We start from the raw sequence: 18,754 nt of genomic DNA, 5'->3' as shown, positions 1-18,754 counted from the left end.
GAGTGAGTAGGAAGTGTAGGTATGTTTTTATGAATTAGCTCTGGGGGACCTTGGAGGCTTCATCGTGTTTGCAGTCAGAGGGAGTTTCCTAGTTCCAGCAGGTATGTGTGCAACAAGTCATGGTACCCAGTTCATGATGTGTCCATTGCAGTTCCCCGTCCCCACTGTCTTTCTGGTCTTCTCCCCCATTGAGAATCCCAATGGTATGACACTTGGAGTCATGCAATAAATCAATTTGTAGTCTAACAAAAACTCATATTGCTTAAAAAGAATTTTTTCTATGAGCTTCCAGGTATGTTGAACAGTAAGAAGTGCATGTGATTTTTTAAAACTTTCTGTGAGAGTTGCTGTGTGTGAATATGAATATGAAAAAGTGATGGCATACCTCTTCTGTTGTAATAAGGCACAAATACATGTTTTATTTTACTTATTCCAAGGCAGATATCACTAACTGCTGAATATCATCATTCATCTGGCCAAATTATATACAAATGAGCCTCTCATCCCCACTTTTCCAGAATGTGTCCCAGAAACAGATTATGGAATCTTTTCTTTTTCTTTTTTTTTTTTTATAACATGTAGTTCATGGAATACTTTAGATTTTTAAATGTTTCATTTCACTTAAATTATTTAATATTGTTTTAACAGTTATTCTTCCACACTTGAAATTCTAATAAATTTTATCTTGCATTTTCTTCAGCTTGTAGAAGGCCAATTAGACAGAACTACTTTGACCTACCTATTATTTATGGAGCTTTTCCCCATTTCAGAACAGCAACTGTCAGTATATTTTAGACCAGTGCAGTGGAAGATAGTACCATGGGAAATGTTGAGTCACTTTAGATTATATTTTGCCACTTATTTTTTCCTGGGTACACTAAAGGTGCTTCCTTTTGATAGACTACTTTTAAAGATTGCACTCTAATATTATTTATAAATACAGAAAATACTGTTAAAATGCCTGACTGCTCAGTGCTTTACACCTGGCCAATATGATATAATATGCAGTTTTACATTTTGCAGAAATACTGCATAGAGTTACTCCTTATTCAAGGTAGTGGTGAATTAAGTCTCTCAGTATTCATACTCCAATCCAAATAATTTTAAGTAGCCTCCCTGATGTGTGATTAGTCACATTCTTAATGGCAAGTACAGAATTAAATACTTGAAGGGAGCAGGATCTCCAGATCTCCATGCCAGCTCATTCTCAAAGTACTTTTCAGGTGAACAGTATAGAATATTTTTCTAAAAGTATTGTCTGCAAGAGGTCCTAAAAATGAAATGTCTTTTTGTCACAGACTAGTCTGACATTTTGAGGATACATTTCCTCATGGTATAGCATAACTTCTTGTTCTGCATTATGTTGTTCTTTTGACATCATATTTTATATAGAAAATACTATGCAGTCAGAAGAACTTCTTGCTATTCAGACAGAATATTAATTTTAAAAGTCTAAGAGACTTTTTGAGAAGATAGAATGAAAATAACTTACTCTGTTATGCTAAAAGGTAGAAGTCTTGAGAGTGCTCACAGGGCATGTGCAGGACAACCAAGGGATCAGGCCCAGCCAGCACGGGTTCATGAAAGGCAGGTCCTGCTTGACCAGCCTGATCTCCTTCTATGACCAGGTGACCCGCCTAGTGGATGAGGGAAAGGCTGTGGGTGTTGTCTACCTGGACTTTAGTAAAGCCTTTGACAGCGTCTCCCACAGCGTTCTCCTGGAGAAACTGGCTGCTTGTGGCTTAGACAGGTTTACTCTTCGCTGGGTAAAGAACTGGCTGGATGGCCGAGCCCAGAGAGTTGTGGTGAATGGCATTAAATCCGGCTGGTGGCCGGTCACAAGCCGTGTTCCCCAGGGCTTGGTTCTGGGGCCGGTCTTGTTCAATATCTTTATTGATGATCTGGATGAGGGAATTGAGTGCTCCCTCAGTAAGTTTGCAGATGACACCAAGTTGGGTGGGAGTGTTGATCTTCTGGAGGGTAGGAGGGCTCTGCAGAGGGATCTGGACAGGCTGGATCGATGGGCTGAGGTCAACTGTATGAGATTTAAAAGGCCAAGTGCTGGATCCTGCACTTCGGTCACAACAACCCCATGCAACGGTACAGGCTTGCGGAGGAGTGGCTGGAGAGCTGCCCGGTGGAAAAGGACCTGGGAGTGCTGGTTGACAGCCGGCTGAACATGAGCCAACAGTGTGCCCAGGTGGCCAAGAAGGCCAACAGCGTCCTGGGTGTATCAGAAAAAGTGTGGCCAGCAGGAGTAGGGAAGTGATCAGCACTGGTGAGGCCACACCTCGAATCCTGTGTTCAGGCCCCTGTTTGGGCCCGTCACTTCAAGAAGGATGCTGAGGTGCTGGAGCGTGTCCAGAGAAGGGCAACGAAGCTGGTGAAGGGTCTGGAGCAGAAGTCTTATGGGGAGCGAATGAGGGAACTGGGCTTGTTGAGTCTGGAGAAGAGGAGCCTGAGTGGAGACCTTCTTGCTCTCTACAACTACCTGAAAGGGGGTTGTGGCGATGTGGGTGTTGGTCTCTTCTCCTAGCTAACTAGCAATAGGACAAGAGGAAATGACCTCAAGTTGTGACAGGTGAGGTTTAGATTGGATATTAGGAAAAATTTCTTCACCGAGAGAGTGGTCAAGCATTGGCACAGGCTGCCCAGGGAGGTGGTGGAGTCACCATCTCCAGAAGTGTTCAAAAAACGTGTGGATGTAGCGCTTCAGGACATTGTTTAGGGGACATGGTGGCGCTGGATTAATGGTTGGACTTGATGATCTTGAAGATCCTTTCCAACCTTAGTGATTCTGTGATTCTGAGAAGTGCATTTGGGTTTAGGAGTTTTTTTTAAACACAAACATAAACATAAATTTAATAATAGTAATAATAATAACATTAGTAATAATTATTGCTACCAAAATAACATAGTCTTCAAAGCAAATTACAATGCCAATTCCATGAATTCATGAACAGTGCAATATTCTAATTTAGATTTTACACATAAGAGAACTAGACACAAGCAAAATATCACATTACCATTGCTTAGAAATCTGAGGTGGCCAACAAAGATAAACCAGATGATTCTGCAAGTACCTTCAATTTTACACACTAGAGTTCAAACTAAACTTTTGAGTGTAGATTAAATATTTAATCTAAATATTTAATTCAGAACTGACAGTCTCTGATCATTTGTTTAATAATTTAATAGAAAAAAATAAAGTGCAATATTTTTACAGTCCACTTAAATTCAAGTTGAATAGCTTAATTTGTAACTTATTGTTTGCCAAATGCAAGATGACAAGAGCATAACACTGAATACATAAGGAACTAAGTGGCTTTTTCCAATGTGTAATAGGCATCCATCTGAACAAAAGTAAGCATAAATGAATTAAACAGTCACTTTTGGCTTTAGATCCAGCCAGTATGAAAGCTAAATCTGTACTTAGGCACATTTTCTTAGAATCCAAGCTTAATTTTATGGTTTTTTTGCAGAAAATAAAACTGATATCAATAAAATTATGAGTTTTTACAAGATAATAAATAGACTAGTTTAGTCTCCCTTGGTAGAAACACCACTTCATTAAAGTAGAATAAAAATGCATGGATGCTCTGTTATAAATGGCATTGAAGATAAAACAAGGATTTGCATTTCTAATTTACGTAATGATCCTAAGCTTCTGTTCTGTCAAACATAGCTTTCTCAGAAGAATTTGAGTTAACAATAGAAAATAGGTATGATGTAAGAAGTGTTGCTGGCCTCTGTTTGCTCTAGTCATTAAAACTTGGCCACAGCTATTTTCAGTGCCCTCAGACAGAAAAAAGAAAAGATGGGTCGGGATGGAACATAAAATGTCTCTGGGCAGATATAAAGGCAAGTGTATTCTAACCATGTATATTTGGCTGTCTTTCATGATGTAAAAGTAATTATGACTAACAACCTTTCTGAAAAGAATTAAATTATACTGTCAATATATATTAAGAATATTACATTGAAATATGCTTAATTGCTTAATAGTGTACGAGTATTAACTTTACAGGGAATATGAGGACTTAAAAACAACCAGTTACATATCCTTCTTGTCAAAAATTACAGAAGTCACTAAAGAATGGCTAAAAGGGATTCACTATTGCATCCAAATGTGCCTTGAAAATTAATATTTTAAAAATGTCTTTTTCTGTACCAACATTTACTTAGATAGAGTAGAAAATACTTCAAAGGCTCTGCCAAGTTGTTTTAATGAATTTCACATGGAAATAATGAGGCCTGTTCTGAGTAGCCTCAAAACACCCAGATTAGTAGCATGTTGAGAAAAGCATGCTGCTTTTCTCAGAGCTGTTATAGTGTATTAAGCCTTATTCAAGGAAATGGACTGATAAGAACAAGATTTATTTTAAGAAGCAGGCTTCTCATAGGTAGGTGGCATAAAAGACAATTTTGGGCAAAGTAAAGAAAGGAGCATACTTTCAGGTTTGTTGACAAACCCTAAACAAATATGACATGTTATTTAAAATAAGTATTCCTCTATGAATCCTATGAAAGTTTGGATCAATGAAAGTTAGGCATTTCTTTTCAGAGCAATGATTTTTCCCCCAGGAAATTTGTTCTATCTCCAATGAAATAAATGTGCCTCTCTGCCAATAAGAAATACTATTAGGAAAAAAAATAAGAATAGGACCTCTCTAAGTTTGGTACTTACGGTACCAAACATTTGCCATATATATACAAAGGTTAAGCAAACAAACGCTTGGGATGGAGACATTTAGGGAAGAGAGTAATGGAAGGAAATATAATATCAAAAGAACTAATCATCTTTACCTATATTTAGATCAGAAAAATGGTTATAAAATGCCCATCATGGACACCTGCCTTCAGCTGCTTCTAACTTGCAATGAGGAGACAATTCCACAAGTCAGTAAGCATGAGTCTCTAGCTTGCTGAATGAAATATATTTTTGCATTTTCAATTGCTATATTAGTAGAGGTTAAATACACCTTTTTCTAATCTTTTTTCTTTTAAAAAATTGAAAATGTCAACCTTGCTGGTTAGGGCGCATTTTCTATTTCTTTCACTAGTCCTGTAAAATAAAATAAAATTAAAAACTGAACAATGAACATGCTGAGAGCTCATATGTCAGGGTCTTCAGAGCCAGAAATTTGAAATGACTGCAATCAGGCAATAAAAATATAAAATAAACCAACCTGGTTGGTTTTTTTCATGTTTGCTTTTTTTAATAAGATGTCTATATAAGAGCAACAGCTATCACAAATAGATACATTTAAATTAGGTTTAGGTAAATAGTTCAAAAATTGACAGGAGACTGAGACATTCAGGAAATTGTTTTGGACCCCTAATTTTAATTGTCCATTTTCAGTCCCTTTTCAAAATAATAACTACTCAGCACTGTATCCAGGCCTCCTTCATGAACCCTTTCTCTGGTTGATGTACCCAGATATCAGAAAGCAACTTTACAGATAATTGTTGTTGTCAGATTTTAAATGAAGAGGTCATGCAGGCAGTGTCTGCTATTGCTCACTCTGACAAATTCAAACTGTCTTGTCTATAATTCCATATTTAGCGTAAATAAGATGGGAAAAGCTGTAGTTTTTGCGTAGCTTGCTTTCAGATAGTCCAGATAACAAAGCTAGCTTTAAAAAGCAGTAATTGTCTCCATTTTGCTTCCTTCTTAAGTTCTCTCCTTTGCTGCAGGGATATTCACGGAGTCACAGAATCACAGAATGGTAGGGGTTGGAAGGGACCTCTGAAGATCATCTGGTCCAACCCCCCTGCCAAGGCAGGGTCACCTAGAGCAGGTTGCACAGGAACGCATCCTGTTGGGTTTTGAAGGTCTCCAGAGAAGGAGACTCCACAAGCTCTCTGGGCAGCCTGTTTCAGTGCTCCATCATCCTCACAGTAAAGAAGTTTTTCCTCATGTTGAGGTGGAACTTCCTGTGCTGCAGTTTGTGCCCATTGCCCCTCGTCCTGTCACTGGGCACTACTGACAAAAGACTGGCTCCATCCTCCTGACAGCCACCCTGATATTGATAGACATTGGTAAGGTCCCCTCTCAGGCTTCTCTTCTCCAGACTAAACAGCCCCAGATCTCTCAGCCTTTCCTCATACAAGAGATGTTCCAGTCCTTTAATCATCCTCATAGCCCTCTATTGGACTCTCCAAAAGTTCCTTGTCTCTCTTGAACTGGAGAGCCCAGAACTGGACACAATACTCCAGGTGAGGCCTCACCAGCGCAAAGTAGAGGGAGAGGATAACTTCTCTCGACCTGCTGGTCACACTCTTCTTAATGCACCCCAGGATACCATTGGCCCTCTTGGCCATTAAGGCACATTGCTGTCCCATGGATAACTTACTGTCTAGCAGGACTCCAACGTCCGTCTCCATGGAGTTGCTTTCCAGCAGGTCAACCCCTAACCTGTACTGGTGCATAGCGTTGTTCCTCCCCAGGTGCAGAACTCTGCACTTGTCCCTGTTAAATTTCATGAGGTTCTCCTCTGCCCAACTCTCCATCTGTCCAGATCGCCTTGAATGGCAGCACAACCTCGTGGTGTATCAGCCACTCCTCCCAGTGTTGTATCATCAACAAACTTGCTGAGGGTACATTCCAACCCTTCATCTAGGTCATTGATGAAGATGTTGAACAAAACCAGACCCAGTACTGATCCCTGGGGAACACCAGTAGTTACAGGCCTCCAACTGGATTCTGCGCCACTGACCACAACCCTTTGAGCTCTGTTGCTTAGCCCGTTCTCAATCTATCTCACAGTCCACTCATCCAACCCATACTTCCTGAGCTTCACTATGAGGATGTTGTGGGAGACAGTGTCAAAAGCCTTACTGAAGCCAAGGTAAACCACATCCACTGCTCTCCCTTCATCTACCCAGCTAGTCACTCCATCATAGAAGGCTATCAGATTGGTCAAGCACAATCTCCCCTTGGTGAATCCATGCTGACTACTCCTGATGATAACTTTCTTTTCATCCCTGTGCCTAGAAATGGCCTCCAGAAGGACCTGTTCCATCATCTTCCCAGGGATGGAGATGAGGCTGACCAGTCTATAATTTCCCAGGTCTTCCTTCTTATCCTTTTTGAAGACTAGGGTGACGTTGACGTTCCTCCAGTCTTCAGGCACCTCTCCCATTCTCCATGATTTTTCAAAAGTGATGGAGAGAGTTGTTGCAACAACATCAGCCAGCTCCCTCAGCACTCATAGGTGCATCCCATCAGAGCCCATGGATTTGTGAGTGTTCAGTTCAGCCAAATGATCTCTAACCCAAACCTCATCAACCGGTGGAGAGTCTTCCTCCCTCCAGGCTTTTTCACTTACCTCCAAGGTCTGGGATTCCTGAGGAGTAGTCTTAGCAGTAAAGACTGAAGTGAAAAAAGTATTCAGTAACTCTGCCTTCTCTGCCTCCTCTGTCACCAGGGCTCCCACTTCATTCACCGAAGGTCCCACATTTTCCCTAGTCTCCCTTTTACTGATATACTCGAAGAACCCCTTGTTTTCATTTACTTCCTTTGCCAGATTTAGTTCCAAGAGAACTTGGCCTTCCTTGTTTCATCCCTGCATATCCTGACAACATTTCTATAGTCCTCGCAAGTGACCAGTCCCTTTTTCCACTTACTGTAAACTCCTTTCTTCCATACAAGTTTTTCCAACAGTTCCTTGTTCACCCATGGGGGTCTCCTGACTCCTCTTCTTGATTTCTTACTTCAAGGAATGTACTGATCTTGAGCTTTGAGGAAATGGTGCTTGAATATTAACCAACTCTCTTGGGCTCCCCTACCTTCTAGAGTCCTAGCCCACGGGACACCTCCAAGTAGGTCTTTGAAGAGGATGAAGTTAGCCTTCCTGAAGTCCAGGATCACAATCTTATTTGAGGCCCTGCTTCTTCCTTGTATGATACTGAACTCCACTCTGTCATGATCACCACAGCCACAGCTACCCCCAACCTCTTTATGCCCCCAACCAGTCCTTCCTTGTTTGTTAATGCAAGGTCCAGCAGCACACCTCTCCTCATTGTCTCCTCCACCACTTGCGTCAGAAAGTTGTCATCAGTGCACTGCAGGAACCTTCTGGATTGTGTGTGCCTAGCTGTGTGGCCTTTCCGACAAGTATCTAGGTGATTGAAGTCACTCATAAGCACCAGGGCATGTGATTTTGTGGCTAGTTCTAGTTGTCTGTAGAAGGCTTCATCTACTTCTTCTTCCTGGTCTGGTGGCCTATAGTGAACACCCACAACAGTATCGACCATGTTAGCTTGCCCCTTGATTCTTACCCATAAACTTTCAACACATACTTCATCCCCTCCTAGGCAGAACTCAGTACATTCCAGTTGTTTATGTACATAAAAAGCAACACTACCACCTCGCCTTCCTGGCCTATCCTTCCTAAACAGGACGTAGCCAACCATGACAACGTTCCAGCTATCCCACCATGTCTCCATGACTGCAATGATATCATGGCCCTGTGACTGCACCCAGATCTCTAGTTCTTCCTGGTTATTCCCCATGCTGCGTGCGTTGGTGTACAGGCGTTTCAGGAAGGGAGTCGATCGATTGTCACAGACATTCTTGATATTATTATCACCCTCCCCCTTTGCATCTAGTTTAAAGCTATCTCTTGGGCAAAGACCCTCTTCCCCTTTGAGAGAGGTGTCTGCGGTTTGATGCCAGCATTCATGTTGCCATGGATACCATCCCATTATCAAAAAAACCAAAATTGTGGTGATAACACCAGACACGGTTGGTGGAATGGTACAGGAATGTTCCTGTTGAGCAGTACTACATTTTAATATTTCTTAAATATAGGACTGAATTCAGAGCTAAATGTTACCTGAGCCTTTTCATTTCCATCCACTCCATAGATCTGTATTTGGGGGTTATTATTTCCATTTTTTTTATCTCCACTGTCGTGACTAATGTGAATGTAAACACTGTTTTGCAAAACAACTGCAAAATAAAATCTGCATAGCTCTGTGGCACAGCATTTAATCTCTTTGGGTTTTGTTTGGGGTTTTTTCCAGAAAATAAATTACTGAAACTCATTTAATTGGTGTAAGCTACATTCTGACTAATCATAAGACCTGGTGCTAGTCATTTTAGTATCTATAAGAAAAAGCAGCATATCCCTGGGTTTTCCATTTTGTGCTCTAGTGATAATATATTGAAAGATAAAAAGAATACATTTAAGAGTTAGGAAAAAATTATAGACAGGTGCATTTGATGTTTTCCCAAGTTTAAGAAAGCAAAAGGAGATAGAACTGCAGAAGTACATGTTAAAGCAATCACATTTTTATCGTACAAAACAGCTTCTCCCTGTTTCCTGGATTAGAGATAGTTAAGTCAACATGGAAATGGTAAACATCCCATTTCTAAAAGAATGAGGTGTCTAGAAGCTTACTGATTTTTTTTTAATTGCTTGAAGTTTAATTTTTAATTGCTTTTAAGTCCTTTCCTAAAGAAAAAAACATCACTCACATTACCTGTTGTATAGCTGAGAGTGGAGTGCCCCACAATGAAGGTCCCTTCCTGTGACTACCACACCCAGAAAGTGCCCGTTAGCTAGTTTGTGATCAGTGGACAGCTTCAGTAGCTTGAAGGAAATCAAGAACTATTGATCTTTGCACCATGCCAAAGAGTTGCTGTTACGAAGAGTTACATTAGAAAAGAAGAATAACCTAAACCTGGTAGTTCTGGGAAACTTGCTCTGAAGACTTACAAGATGGGTGGGTGGAAAGAGCTTTCATACAACAAAAAGTTTTGTCTATAACAGTTTAGTAACTCGTTGTTCTCTATAAAATAAACAGTATTCTAATCCACTGTCCCATTCTCATGAAACATTCCCAAATACATTAGACCAACTGACCCACGGCTTTGAATTACTTTGATTTTCCATATTCTGCTGCTGAAAGTAACCAGATGGTCTGAATAGCTGCTTGTCCATTTGCACAGAATGTATATGCTACTACAAGATGAAACAAGTTTCCTGATGAGGAACTAAAGCATTAGTCAGCTGTCCTCATCTGGAAGGACACTTCATTGGGTCCTATAATGTTAAATCTGACATATAGGAAACTTGTTACATCTTTGGAAGGGGACAGAGCATTTAATAAATTGCTGTAGTTCAGAAATGCATAGAAACTGCTAATTATTTTTACTTGATTTTAATATTAAGAGCACTGTATGGCTAAAATACTAGTTAACTCGTTTTTTAAGTACTAAAAAAAATTCTTGCACCTTGTAAGGTGAACTTTTGCTTTAGTTCTGGTCTTTTTGTCCTTGCAAAACAAAGCTGTGCATATGATATTAATTCATTGTATTCATTTTCTACAGATTACTATATACATTTTTGTACCAGTTTGGTGTCCTTTAATGAACCAGCTAACTACTGGACTCATAACTGTTCCCTTTATCAACATGATTTATCTGTTGGTGGACACGTTCTGTCTTCAAGGCAACTTTGTATTGTTATTTTGATTTTTGAAGTTTTTCAATCTCTAGTCAAATGTTAATGTCACATAGAAAGTTAAGTGATTACATCTGGAGTATAATTCATATGGAAAATGAACTGATGGTTTATGGGTAGGTGCCACACTGTCAGATAAACTGTACTGCTTCTCGGAGTAAAAAAAGGTTTTTGCTAGGTCTCTATAAAGTGGAAACGGGAAATTATTGCTAGGACAACCAGTCCATGTACCCATCCAACAAAGACTAAGAAAGCAATGCAACATCACAAAAGGTGCTAGAGGTGAACTGCTCCCACATCGCCAGTAGTTACTTTCCTGAAGAAAAATATGTTTAGGAATCACATAGCAAGATGGGAAGAGGGAAATTATCACCTACAGTGGCATATCGATACAGTCCACAAGAACAATGAACTTGATATCTGTTGGAACCAAAACTGTTGCCTGTACAAAAGGCCTACAGATGCTAATTCTTTCAAGGTCATCTTATGTGTCGTGTAATTTACCTTAACTCATTCAGGTTTTCCCAAAATCAATCTTCCTTAGTGCTGTCTTTCAGGTGTGTATAATTTCTTATCCAGAGTGTTCTGTCTAATGCGATAATCTACACATCCCCTGTTTTACAAGATACAAATATGAGCAAGCTTCTTTAGAAATTCATGGTGTTCCAGAAACTGAACCTGATGCTCTTGCTGAAATAGTGCCATAGAATCACTGAATCATTTAGATTGGAAAAGATGTTTAAGAGCGAGTCCAACTGTTAACCTAACACTGCCAAGTCCACCACTAAACCATGTCCCATATATGTGAGCAACTGATACACTGGTGATCAGTTTTGATTATTATAATTATAACCTTCAGAACAGGCTTATCTTCAAATTTTTACCACTGTGCTTTTTAGTCAATGTCTTGACAACAAAAAGTACATTGTATTTGAGCCTTTTTCCATGTTCTTTCAAAAGCTGAATTGTTCTGTGGGAAAGGTCTGATGCTAGCAGAACACAAATTGTGATTTTCACAGGCAAATTAATTATATTTTTATTACATATGGACTGGAAGAACAAATTAATGTTTTTAGCATTGTTTAGTGCTTTCAAATAGTCATTTTTCATTAGTGCAGTGATTGACATTTGTTTCAGAATGTTCTAGGGAACAGCTGTCCAAAGAGATTAAATAATTAAAGCAAAACTTGCAATAAGGGTTGAATTACAGGTTCATTGTAGCCTAATACATAATTATTAATTGGAATTGAAGACATTCTTCTGTTTGGAAAGGAAAGATAGAAGTGTTTGACACATTGAAAATACGAGCATGAAGGCAATGCACCATGCCAGCCACAGATGGGAATATTAGTGAGTAATATGGCGCAGCCACTTTCTTTTTATGCTAATAGAGAACCTTGTTTGTCCAAGCTGTTTGAAAATAGTCTGTGCCCTTTGTGTATCACTGCAAACTCCTGTGCTATTGTTTGTATTTAATAGTTTGTGTAAATCAATTGAACATCAAGGAGAGCATAATTGTTGAGTGCACCTGGTGTACTTGATGCCATTAAGACTGATTTTAAATATATGATGGATTTTTTCTTAAATATATGATGGACTTTGTCTCCTTCATGAAATCTATTGTTTATTTATTTGTAAAAATAAAAAAATTAAAAAAGCATTTAAAGGAACACAAGTGTTTGATGGGAACACATTTTGGCATTCTGTGTTCTTCCTCTCTGGTCCATCCATTATATCTTATTATGCTTGAGAGTTTGTTCCAAACAAATAGCTACAGATGAAATGAACTTAAATGCAGAACACATGCAATTAAGCACATTATTCTTGTGGCCAGAGTATAAATGATGCTATTGATACATATAACGAAGCAATATAGAAGATCTATCAGTGACTATAATACAACTATAATCAGTCAAGAAACAGTGCTGGAAATACATTACATGGGTATTCATCACATGTTACTTTTTCTGTCAGAAGGCTATAGTTCATCTTTTCAATGAGACCATTTAACTGGGGCTGAGAAGATGAAAAACTTTCCCAGCTCCCTGAGCAGGAAGGCTTCACAGTGGCACTCCCTGATCAGTTTCTAGGTGCTGGGACATGTGTCATATCTTTGCTGACTGATCTTTTATTGCCTTAGCTAACTAGAAGACTCTATTATGGTTATTAAAAACCTTCCAAAAAGATGTGCTTCAACCAGAAGTTGTGGGCTATCGGGATTTGCAGAATACAATGTATAGTTTTCAGTGATTCTTTCCATTCCCCTTACTTCACAAGAACAATAGAAGATGAAAGAATAGGAAAAATAATTATATTTATGGCAACAATATCCATTAACTCTATGGTTCCATTGTCCTGTGATGAAATCTAACATTGTGTCTTATGGTTTCTTCCCATCCTTCTTACTGAAGTAATCTAAAACATGGTGTTCTGGATTAATAATTATGAAAGCAGTACTTTCTCCATTTTTTTACACTCTTCAGAGTGGTTGGGATCCATAGTCAACATTTGTTTTGTTATGGGCATGTGATGTTTTTCAAACTCAAATACTTTTATTTCTTGAGTGTAGCAGAAGACACCTCCTTATGTCTGTAATATTGTTTGCAGCAATTTTATGTGAAGAAAGTTGAAAATCAAGAGGTGATCATTAATCACACGGATTTTCCACCTAGTTGTCTCTAAATGCAACCGTATTTTGTAAAACTTTATTCTGTGTGAAATCTAAAGAATATCTTAGGAAATGGAGCTGGCATTCACTGCATTTAACTGCTCCCTTTGGGCAAAATGTCCTTCCCACTCTTCTAAGTGAAATGCAGTGGGTTCAATCAAAGGAGAAGGGGTCAGCATGAGCTAGGGGATAGAAGAGGAAAGGACTAACTTCTGTTTGACCTGGCTGGCTCTTTATAGTAAACTGTCATTATTTCATGGCCATCAGGTTTTGTGAGAGACATTAGGTCAAGACTCTTACAATACCCATTAGACTCTATAAATTCTCCCCAGAGCTGTTGGGGTGTAAGTACATTCTGTGCTAGTACTGGTCCCACGTTAATTTACTTTGATTTATCCACTATTATTCAAGCATCTTATCCCTGAAGCCTTCAGGGTTAGGTGGCATGTGGAAATTCTTCAATAAGAATATGAGACAAAAAACCATCAAGGTTCTTTACAGTCTAGATTAATAAAAAATGTATTTTGTTAAAGACATACAAAAAAAGAAAGAACTATGCTAGCACTTTATAGGTCTGAAATAAAAACTGCAGAGTTCTTTATTTTTGTTAATGAAGCATATTTGGTTTTCCACGCTTGAGAGTGATAGCTTGATTGAGATTGAGGATGATCATTTGTGATAGACACACAAGCAGAGCAAGAGACAGTTTCCTATCTATGAACAAATATGAACAAATACGAACTCACTGTTCTTGACTGCTAGAACTGGGTAGGGAAACTATCTCTCACCCTGCCTGGGCCCAAGAATTGCTGGTATTTCTAAGTGTGTTCTTACTCCTCAGCTTGAAAATGGGTTCAACACAAACACATATTTTTGCAATTGACTTTTTAGGGTTTTATATTTTAATATAAATCAATAAATATTCTACCCCATATGATTTGCTGTTACAAGCCTTGGACTTTGACTTTGGCCTTTATACAGTAACCCTCTTTCTGTGGGTTCAGGAATCAGCAGTCACAACTTTGGGACTGTTTCTTGGGTCTCTGCATATAGCTTTGGTCTCTCCTCTGTTCCAGAATGATGAATTCCTGTTGGAGGCACTTGCAGAGAAAGGCTACTAGATGAAACAGATGGAGTAAGCAGAGGTTAAAAGGGTTCTGTTTTTTAGCCCAGAATAAAAAACCAGAAGTCTAAAATCATAACTTTACACTCCCAAAATACCTAGGACATAAAACCCAAGGAAACAGAAAGCATTTCCATGCTTGAAACTTGAACATGCTCTTATGTTCAAATATCATTATATCATGTATTAAATTAGTTTAATAAAACTGATGAATGTTTAAAGGAATTGATCCTTTCTGTCAGATGGATATTTAAAAAAAAAAAATAGAATCACTTGGGTTAATTGAGTCAGCAAGCTGTGTTTGACAGCTGATGCATCATTTCTTGCAACTTGAAGAATTTTTTTAAAAAGGGTTGATAAAGTCAGACTCCAGACCAAGAAAACCTATAAGCAGGGCTCTTTAGCCCTGTTCTTTTAGACATTAGTTATTTTTTCAGAGTAGCAAAAATAGAATCAAACACTTTCAGAATTGTCCCTGCAACCTCGTGTAAACAGCAATAGAAAAATTGCTGCTGAGTACTGAATTATTTACATGTTACTGAGTCACTTCCTAGCTTTTAAGTTTCACATAATTCACTAACTTCTTTGTTTTCATGTGTTTTGAATTTCTCTCTCCTCAGAGATTTGCCTTTTGACCAAGGGCCGTCGAACTGCCAGTGTACGAGCAGACACGTACTGCCGACTATATTCCCTCTCGGTGGACAACTTCAATGAGGTTCTGGAAGAGTACCCCATGATGAGAAGGGCCTTTGAAACGGTGGCAATTGATAGACTTGACAGGATAGGTATTTTTTTTTTCCATATTAGGAATTCTTAAAACCTTTCTACCTTTTCTTTTCCTTGAGTTGCAGGGTAAAATACCCAGATTAAATCCTTCTTAAAAGTTTTGTTTCTGTTACACTGCAGTAAATGTTCTGTTGATCTATGAATAAGGCATGTGATCAGACAAGAAATTCTGCAATCTTGCTTTTAAATAACAACAAACTTTGAGTTTTAGAAAGCTTTCATACTCCTCTGAGGATTATTTTGTATACTTTAATTGTCATTAGTATTATTTATTACTCCTGTATATTTCTTTTGCTGCCCTCAGTACTTTATAGGCTTTATGCTGTTTCATGAGGAGTAGATGATATTTTCCTGCCTAAATTGTTTCCAGATGACACCTATAATGCTGGGAAGAGCTGAAGCCTCTCAGTGCTCACAAAACCCGTGTTTGTTGAAGTGAATTAATCCTTCGCAGCAGGGCTTTCATTTTCCTCACAACATGGGCACTGCTAGCATTGATGGCTGCACAGTAGCATTGCTCAGATCTGCTTGCAATCAGAAAAACAGGCCAACGATATCCAAATGAAAGGCAGAGGGGTATGGCAGAATATCAAAACAGGGTGTGCAAAGTCTGCTGTTGTGCATCCAGACATTCTGGACCTCTCTAATACGGGAAAGGACCTGGGGGTGCTGGTTGACAGCCGGCTGAACATGAGCCGGCAGTGTGCCCAAGTAGCCAAGAAGGCCAACAGCGTCCTGGCCTGTATCAGAAATAGTGTGGCCAGCAGGAGCAGGGAAGTGATCGTGCCCCTGTACTCGGCACTGGTGAGGCCACACCTCGAATACTGTGTTCAGTTTTGGGCCCCTCACTCCAAGAAGGACACTGAGGGGCTGGAGCGTGTCCAGAGAAGGGCAACAAAGCTGGTGAGGGGTCTGGAGCACAAGTCTTATGGGGAGCAGCTGAGGGCACTGGTGTTGTTGAGTCTGGAGAAGAGGAGGCTGAGGGGAGACATTATTGCTCTCTACAACTACCTGAAAGAGGGTTGTGGTGAGGTGGGTGTTGGTCTCTTCTCTCAAGTAACTAGTGATAGGATGAGAGAAAATGGCCTCAAGTTGTGCCAGGGGATATTTAGACTGAATATTAGGAAAAATTTCTTCACTGAGAGGGTGGTCAGGCATTGGAACAGGCTGCCCAGGGAGGTGGTGGAGTCACCATCACTGGAAATATTCAAAAAATGTGTGGACATGGCACTTCAGGACATGGTTTAGTGGACATGGTGGTGTTGGGTTGGTGGTTGGACTTGATGATCTTAAAGGTCTTTTCCAACCTTAATTATTCTGTGTATGATAAAAAAATAATTTATCCTGTTTGTTGGTGTTTCCTCAACTTCACAAGAAAACTCCAGTGTAAGGATTTCCCCACATCACTCTCTCAATACAGTTATGTCTGCAGTTTCTTTAAAGTGAATACAGAATGAAATGCAGGGCAGTGTCGTTGTGCTGTCTATTCTAAGCTAAAGATGTGATCTGGAAGAAAGCATGCTTTCTTTAGTATAACAAGAGTAAAGAAATTAAATACATGTGTACAGGTTTCTAATATTTAATAGACCTGCTTTAGTATTTTGCAGATTGTGAGCACTCAGTGCATTAATCTTATGAAGACTTTTAAAACTCTTACAATTTGTGTCTCAAGACTCTCTGGAAATGTAGTTGAACTCTAAATAATATGTGCATAAATAATAGCAGTAAAGCCCAGACTGCTCTTGGAGTAGCAATCCCGTCTTAAGTGCTGTGTTTACGTTATGAAATCTACACAGGGCAAAAGATAAAACGTGAACCATTTTATCTAAAATAGGATCAACTGAGTGCAATTGTGTTCCTGTGCATCTGATGACACAGAATAGTGTCTACATCTTGCAGACACTGAGAGCCATCAAGCAGACATCAGTACACAGTGTACAGCAGTCTTTATTGTGCAAGCAGGTGTCACATTATCCATGAGTTCATATATAGTTCACAAACATTTAAAAAGATGATTTCTTGCAAGCCAGTGGTCATTGGTCACTAATGTCTAATAATTAGTTCCAGGGAATGTGCTAAATGGAAGGTGTACTTATAACTTATGTAACAGTTTAGTGGAAATTAGGACAATTTTGCAACGAGAGAGAAAGTCGTTATACATGCAGAGACCAAAGGCTTTTTCCACGCTGTTGTTCAGTAAGTTACCATGGTTCCGTTTTCAGAATAATTTTAGTAACAGCAAGCAATACACCTCAAGTGAAGAGGCACTGGAAGTCCAGGAGTCTTTGAGCGCTGTGGTGTTATGGAAGCCCACGGGGCTGGTGCAGCGCGAGGGGACCATGGGTGTGCGTGGAGGCCAGCCCTCGGGAGCTGCCTGCCAGCACGAGTCGCCGTGGCGTTGCCTGGTGTGGCACTTCCTACAGCAGTGGGCTTGCTACCGAGCTGCGGCCCTGGCTCAGCCCGGTGTTTGCTGAGGCTTTTATGACATATAACCCTTGTTGATGGGGGCTGAAATGCCAAGTCAGAGCGGGGGCCTGCCCCTGAGTGTCAGGCTTGCTAACTCTTGTGCCTCTCTGTGAAGGGAAGAAGAACTCAATCCTCCTGCAGAAGTTCCAGAAGGACCTCAACACCGGGGTTTTCAACAACCAGGAGAATGAGATCTTGAAGCAGATCGTGAAGCACGACAGGGAGATGGTGCAGACCATCGCCCCAGTGAACTTACAGCAGATGCCCGTCCTGAACTCCAACACCTCCGCCTCGTCATCACGCGTCAGGACGCAGTCCCCTCCTGTGTACACCGCCAGCAGCCTGTCCCATGGAAGCCTCCACTCCCCCTCACCCAGCACGCAGACGGCCCAGCAGGCCGTCATCCTCTCACCCTGCTCCTACACCACCGCCGTCTGCAGCCCGCCCGTACAGAGCCCTCTGGCTGGCCGAACTTTCCAGTACGCCTCCCCGACCGCCTCACAGCTCTCCCTCATGCAGCAGCAGCCGCAGGCGCCCCAGCAGCCCCCCGGGGCCGCACAGAAGAACGAGGTCCACAAGAGCACCCAGGCCCTCCACAACACCAACCTGACCCGGGAGGTGCGGCCCCTCTCCGCCTCGCAGCCTTCCCTGCCCCACGAGATCTCCACCCTGATCGCCAGGCCTCACCCCACCGTGGGCGAGTCCCTCGCCTCCCTCCCACAGCCCGTCCCCATCCCAGGCGTGCCCCCGGCCAGCCGGGCCACCGTCCCCCCACGGGTCTCACTCTTCCGACAGATGTCCTCGGGAGCCATCCCCCCAAACCGGGGGGCCGCGCCGCCCCCAGCCCCCCTGCAAAAGGATTCTTCCACAGTCTTAAGCACAGAGCCCGAGGGAGACAAACCGCGGTTCGCCTCAAACTTATGATCCCTGGCAGCTGTGAGCAGCAGACTTGTAACGAACCGAGCACCGTCCCCGGAACTGTTTTAGCCTGTTTCCTAATGTACCCCGGCAGTCTACTATGAGAAAAATACTTTAGACAGCTTTTCCCTACTTAACGAATGTAAAAATTATATATATATATGAGAATATATATATATAAAAAAATTAATTAAAAAACCTGTTTAAATTCATGTCTTCCTCTCTTACAACCATTTAAAAAGTCTAAATTCAGCTGTAATACTACTGATTTTTAACATATTGACTTTCAAATCAGTCTAACAGATTTCTCTGTGTATGAGG

At 40.6% G+C, this 18,754-nt stretch overlaps 1 protein-coding gene across 1 annotated transcript in view; it reads left to right on the top strand.

The window, feature by feature from the left end:
- Window positions 1–18,439, top strand: part of HCN1 (hyperpolarization activated cyclic nucleotide gated potassium channel 1) — a gene marked incomplete at its 3' end in the record, with an annotated part of 208,453 nt that extends 190,014 nt beyond the window's left edge. Inside the window, exons 7-8 of the mRNA XM_082012987.1 lie at window positions 14,884–15,048; window positions 17,631–18,439. Of these exons, the coding sequence (XP_081869113.1) occupies window positions 14,884–15,048; window positions 17,631–18,439 (974 nt within the window). The remainder of the gene's footprint in view (window positions 1–14,883; window positions 15,049–17,630) is intronic.
- Between the last annotated feature and the right edge of the window lie 315 nt (window positions 18,440–18,754).

This window comes from Phaethon aethereus (genome assembly GCF_964289735.1).
Source record: "Phaethon aethereus genome assembly, chromosome: Z".
Taxonomy (NCBI): Eukaryota; Metazoa; Chordata; class Aves; order Phaethontiformes; family Phaethontidae; genus Phaethon; species Phaethon aethereus.
This window is presented reverse-complemented; position numbering and strand designations above follow the sequence as displayed.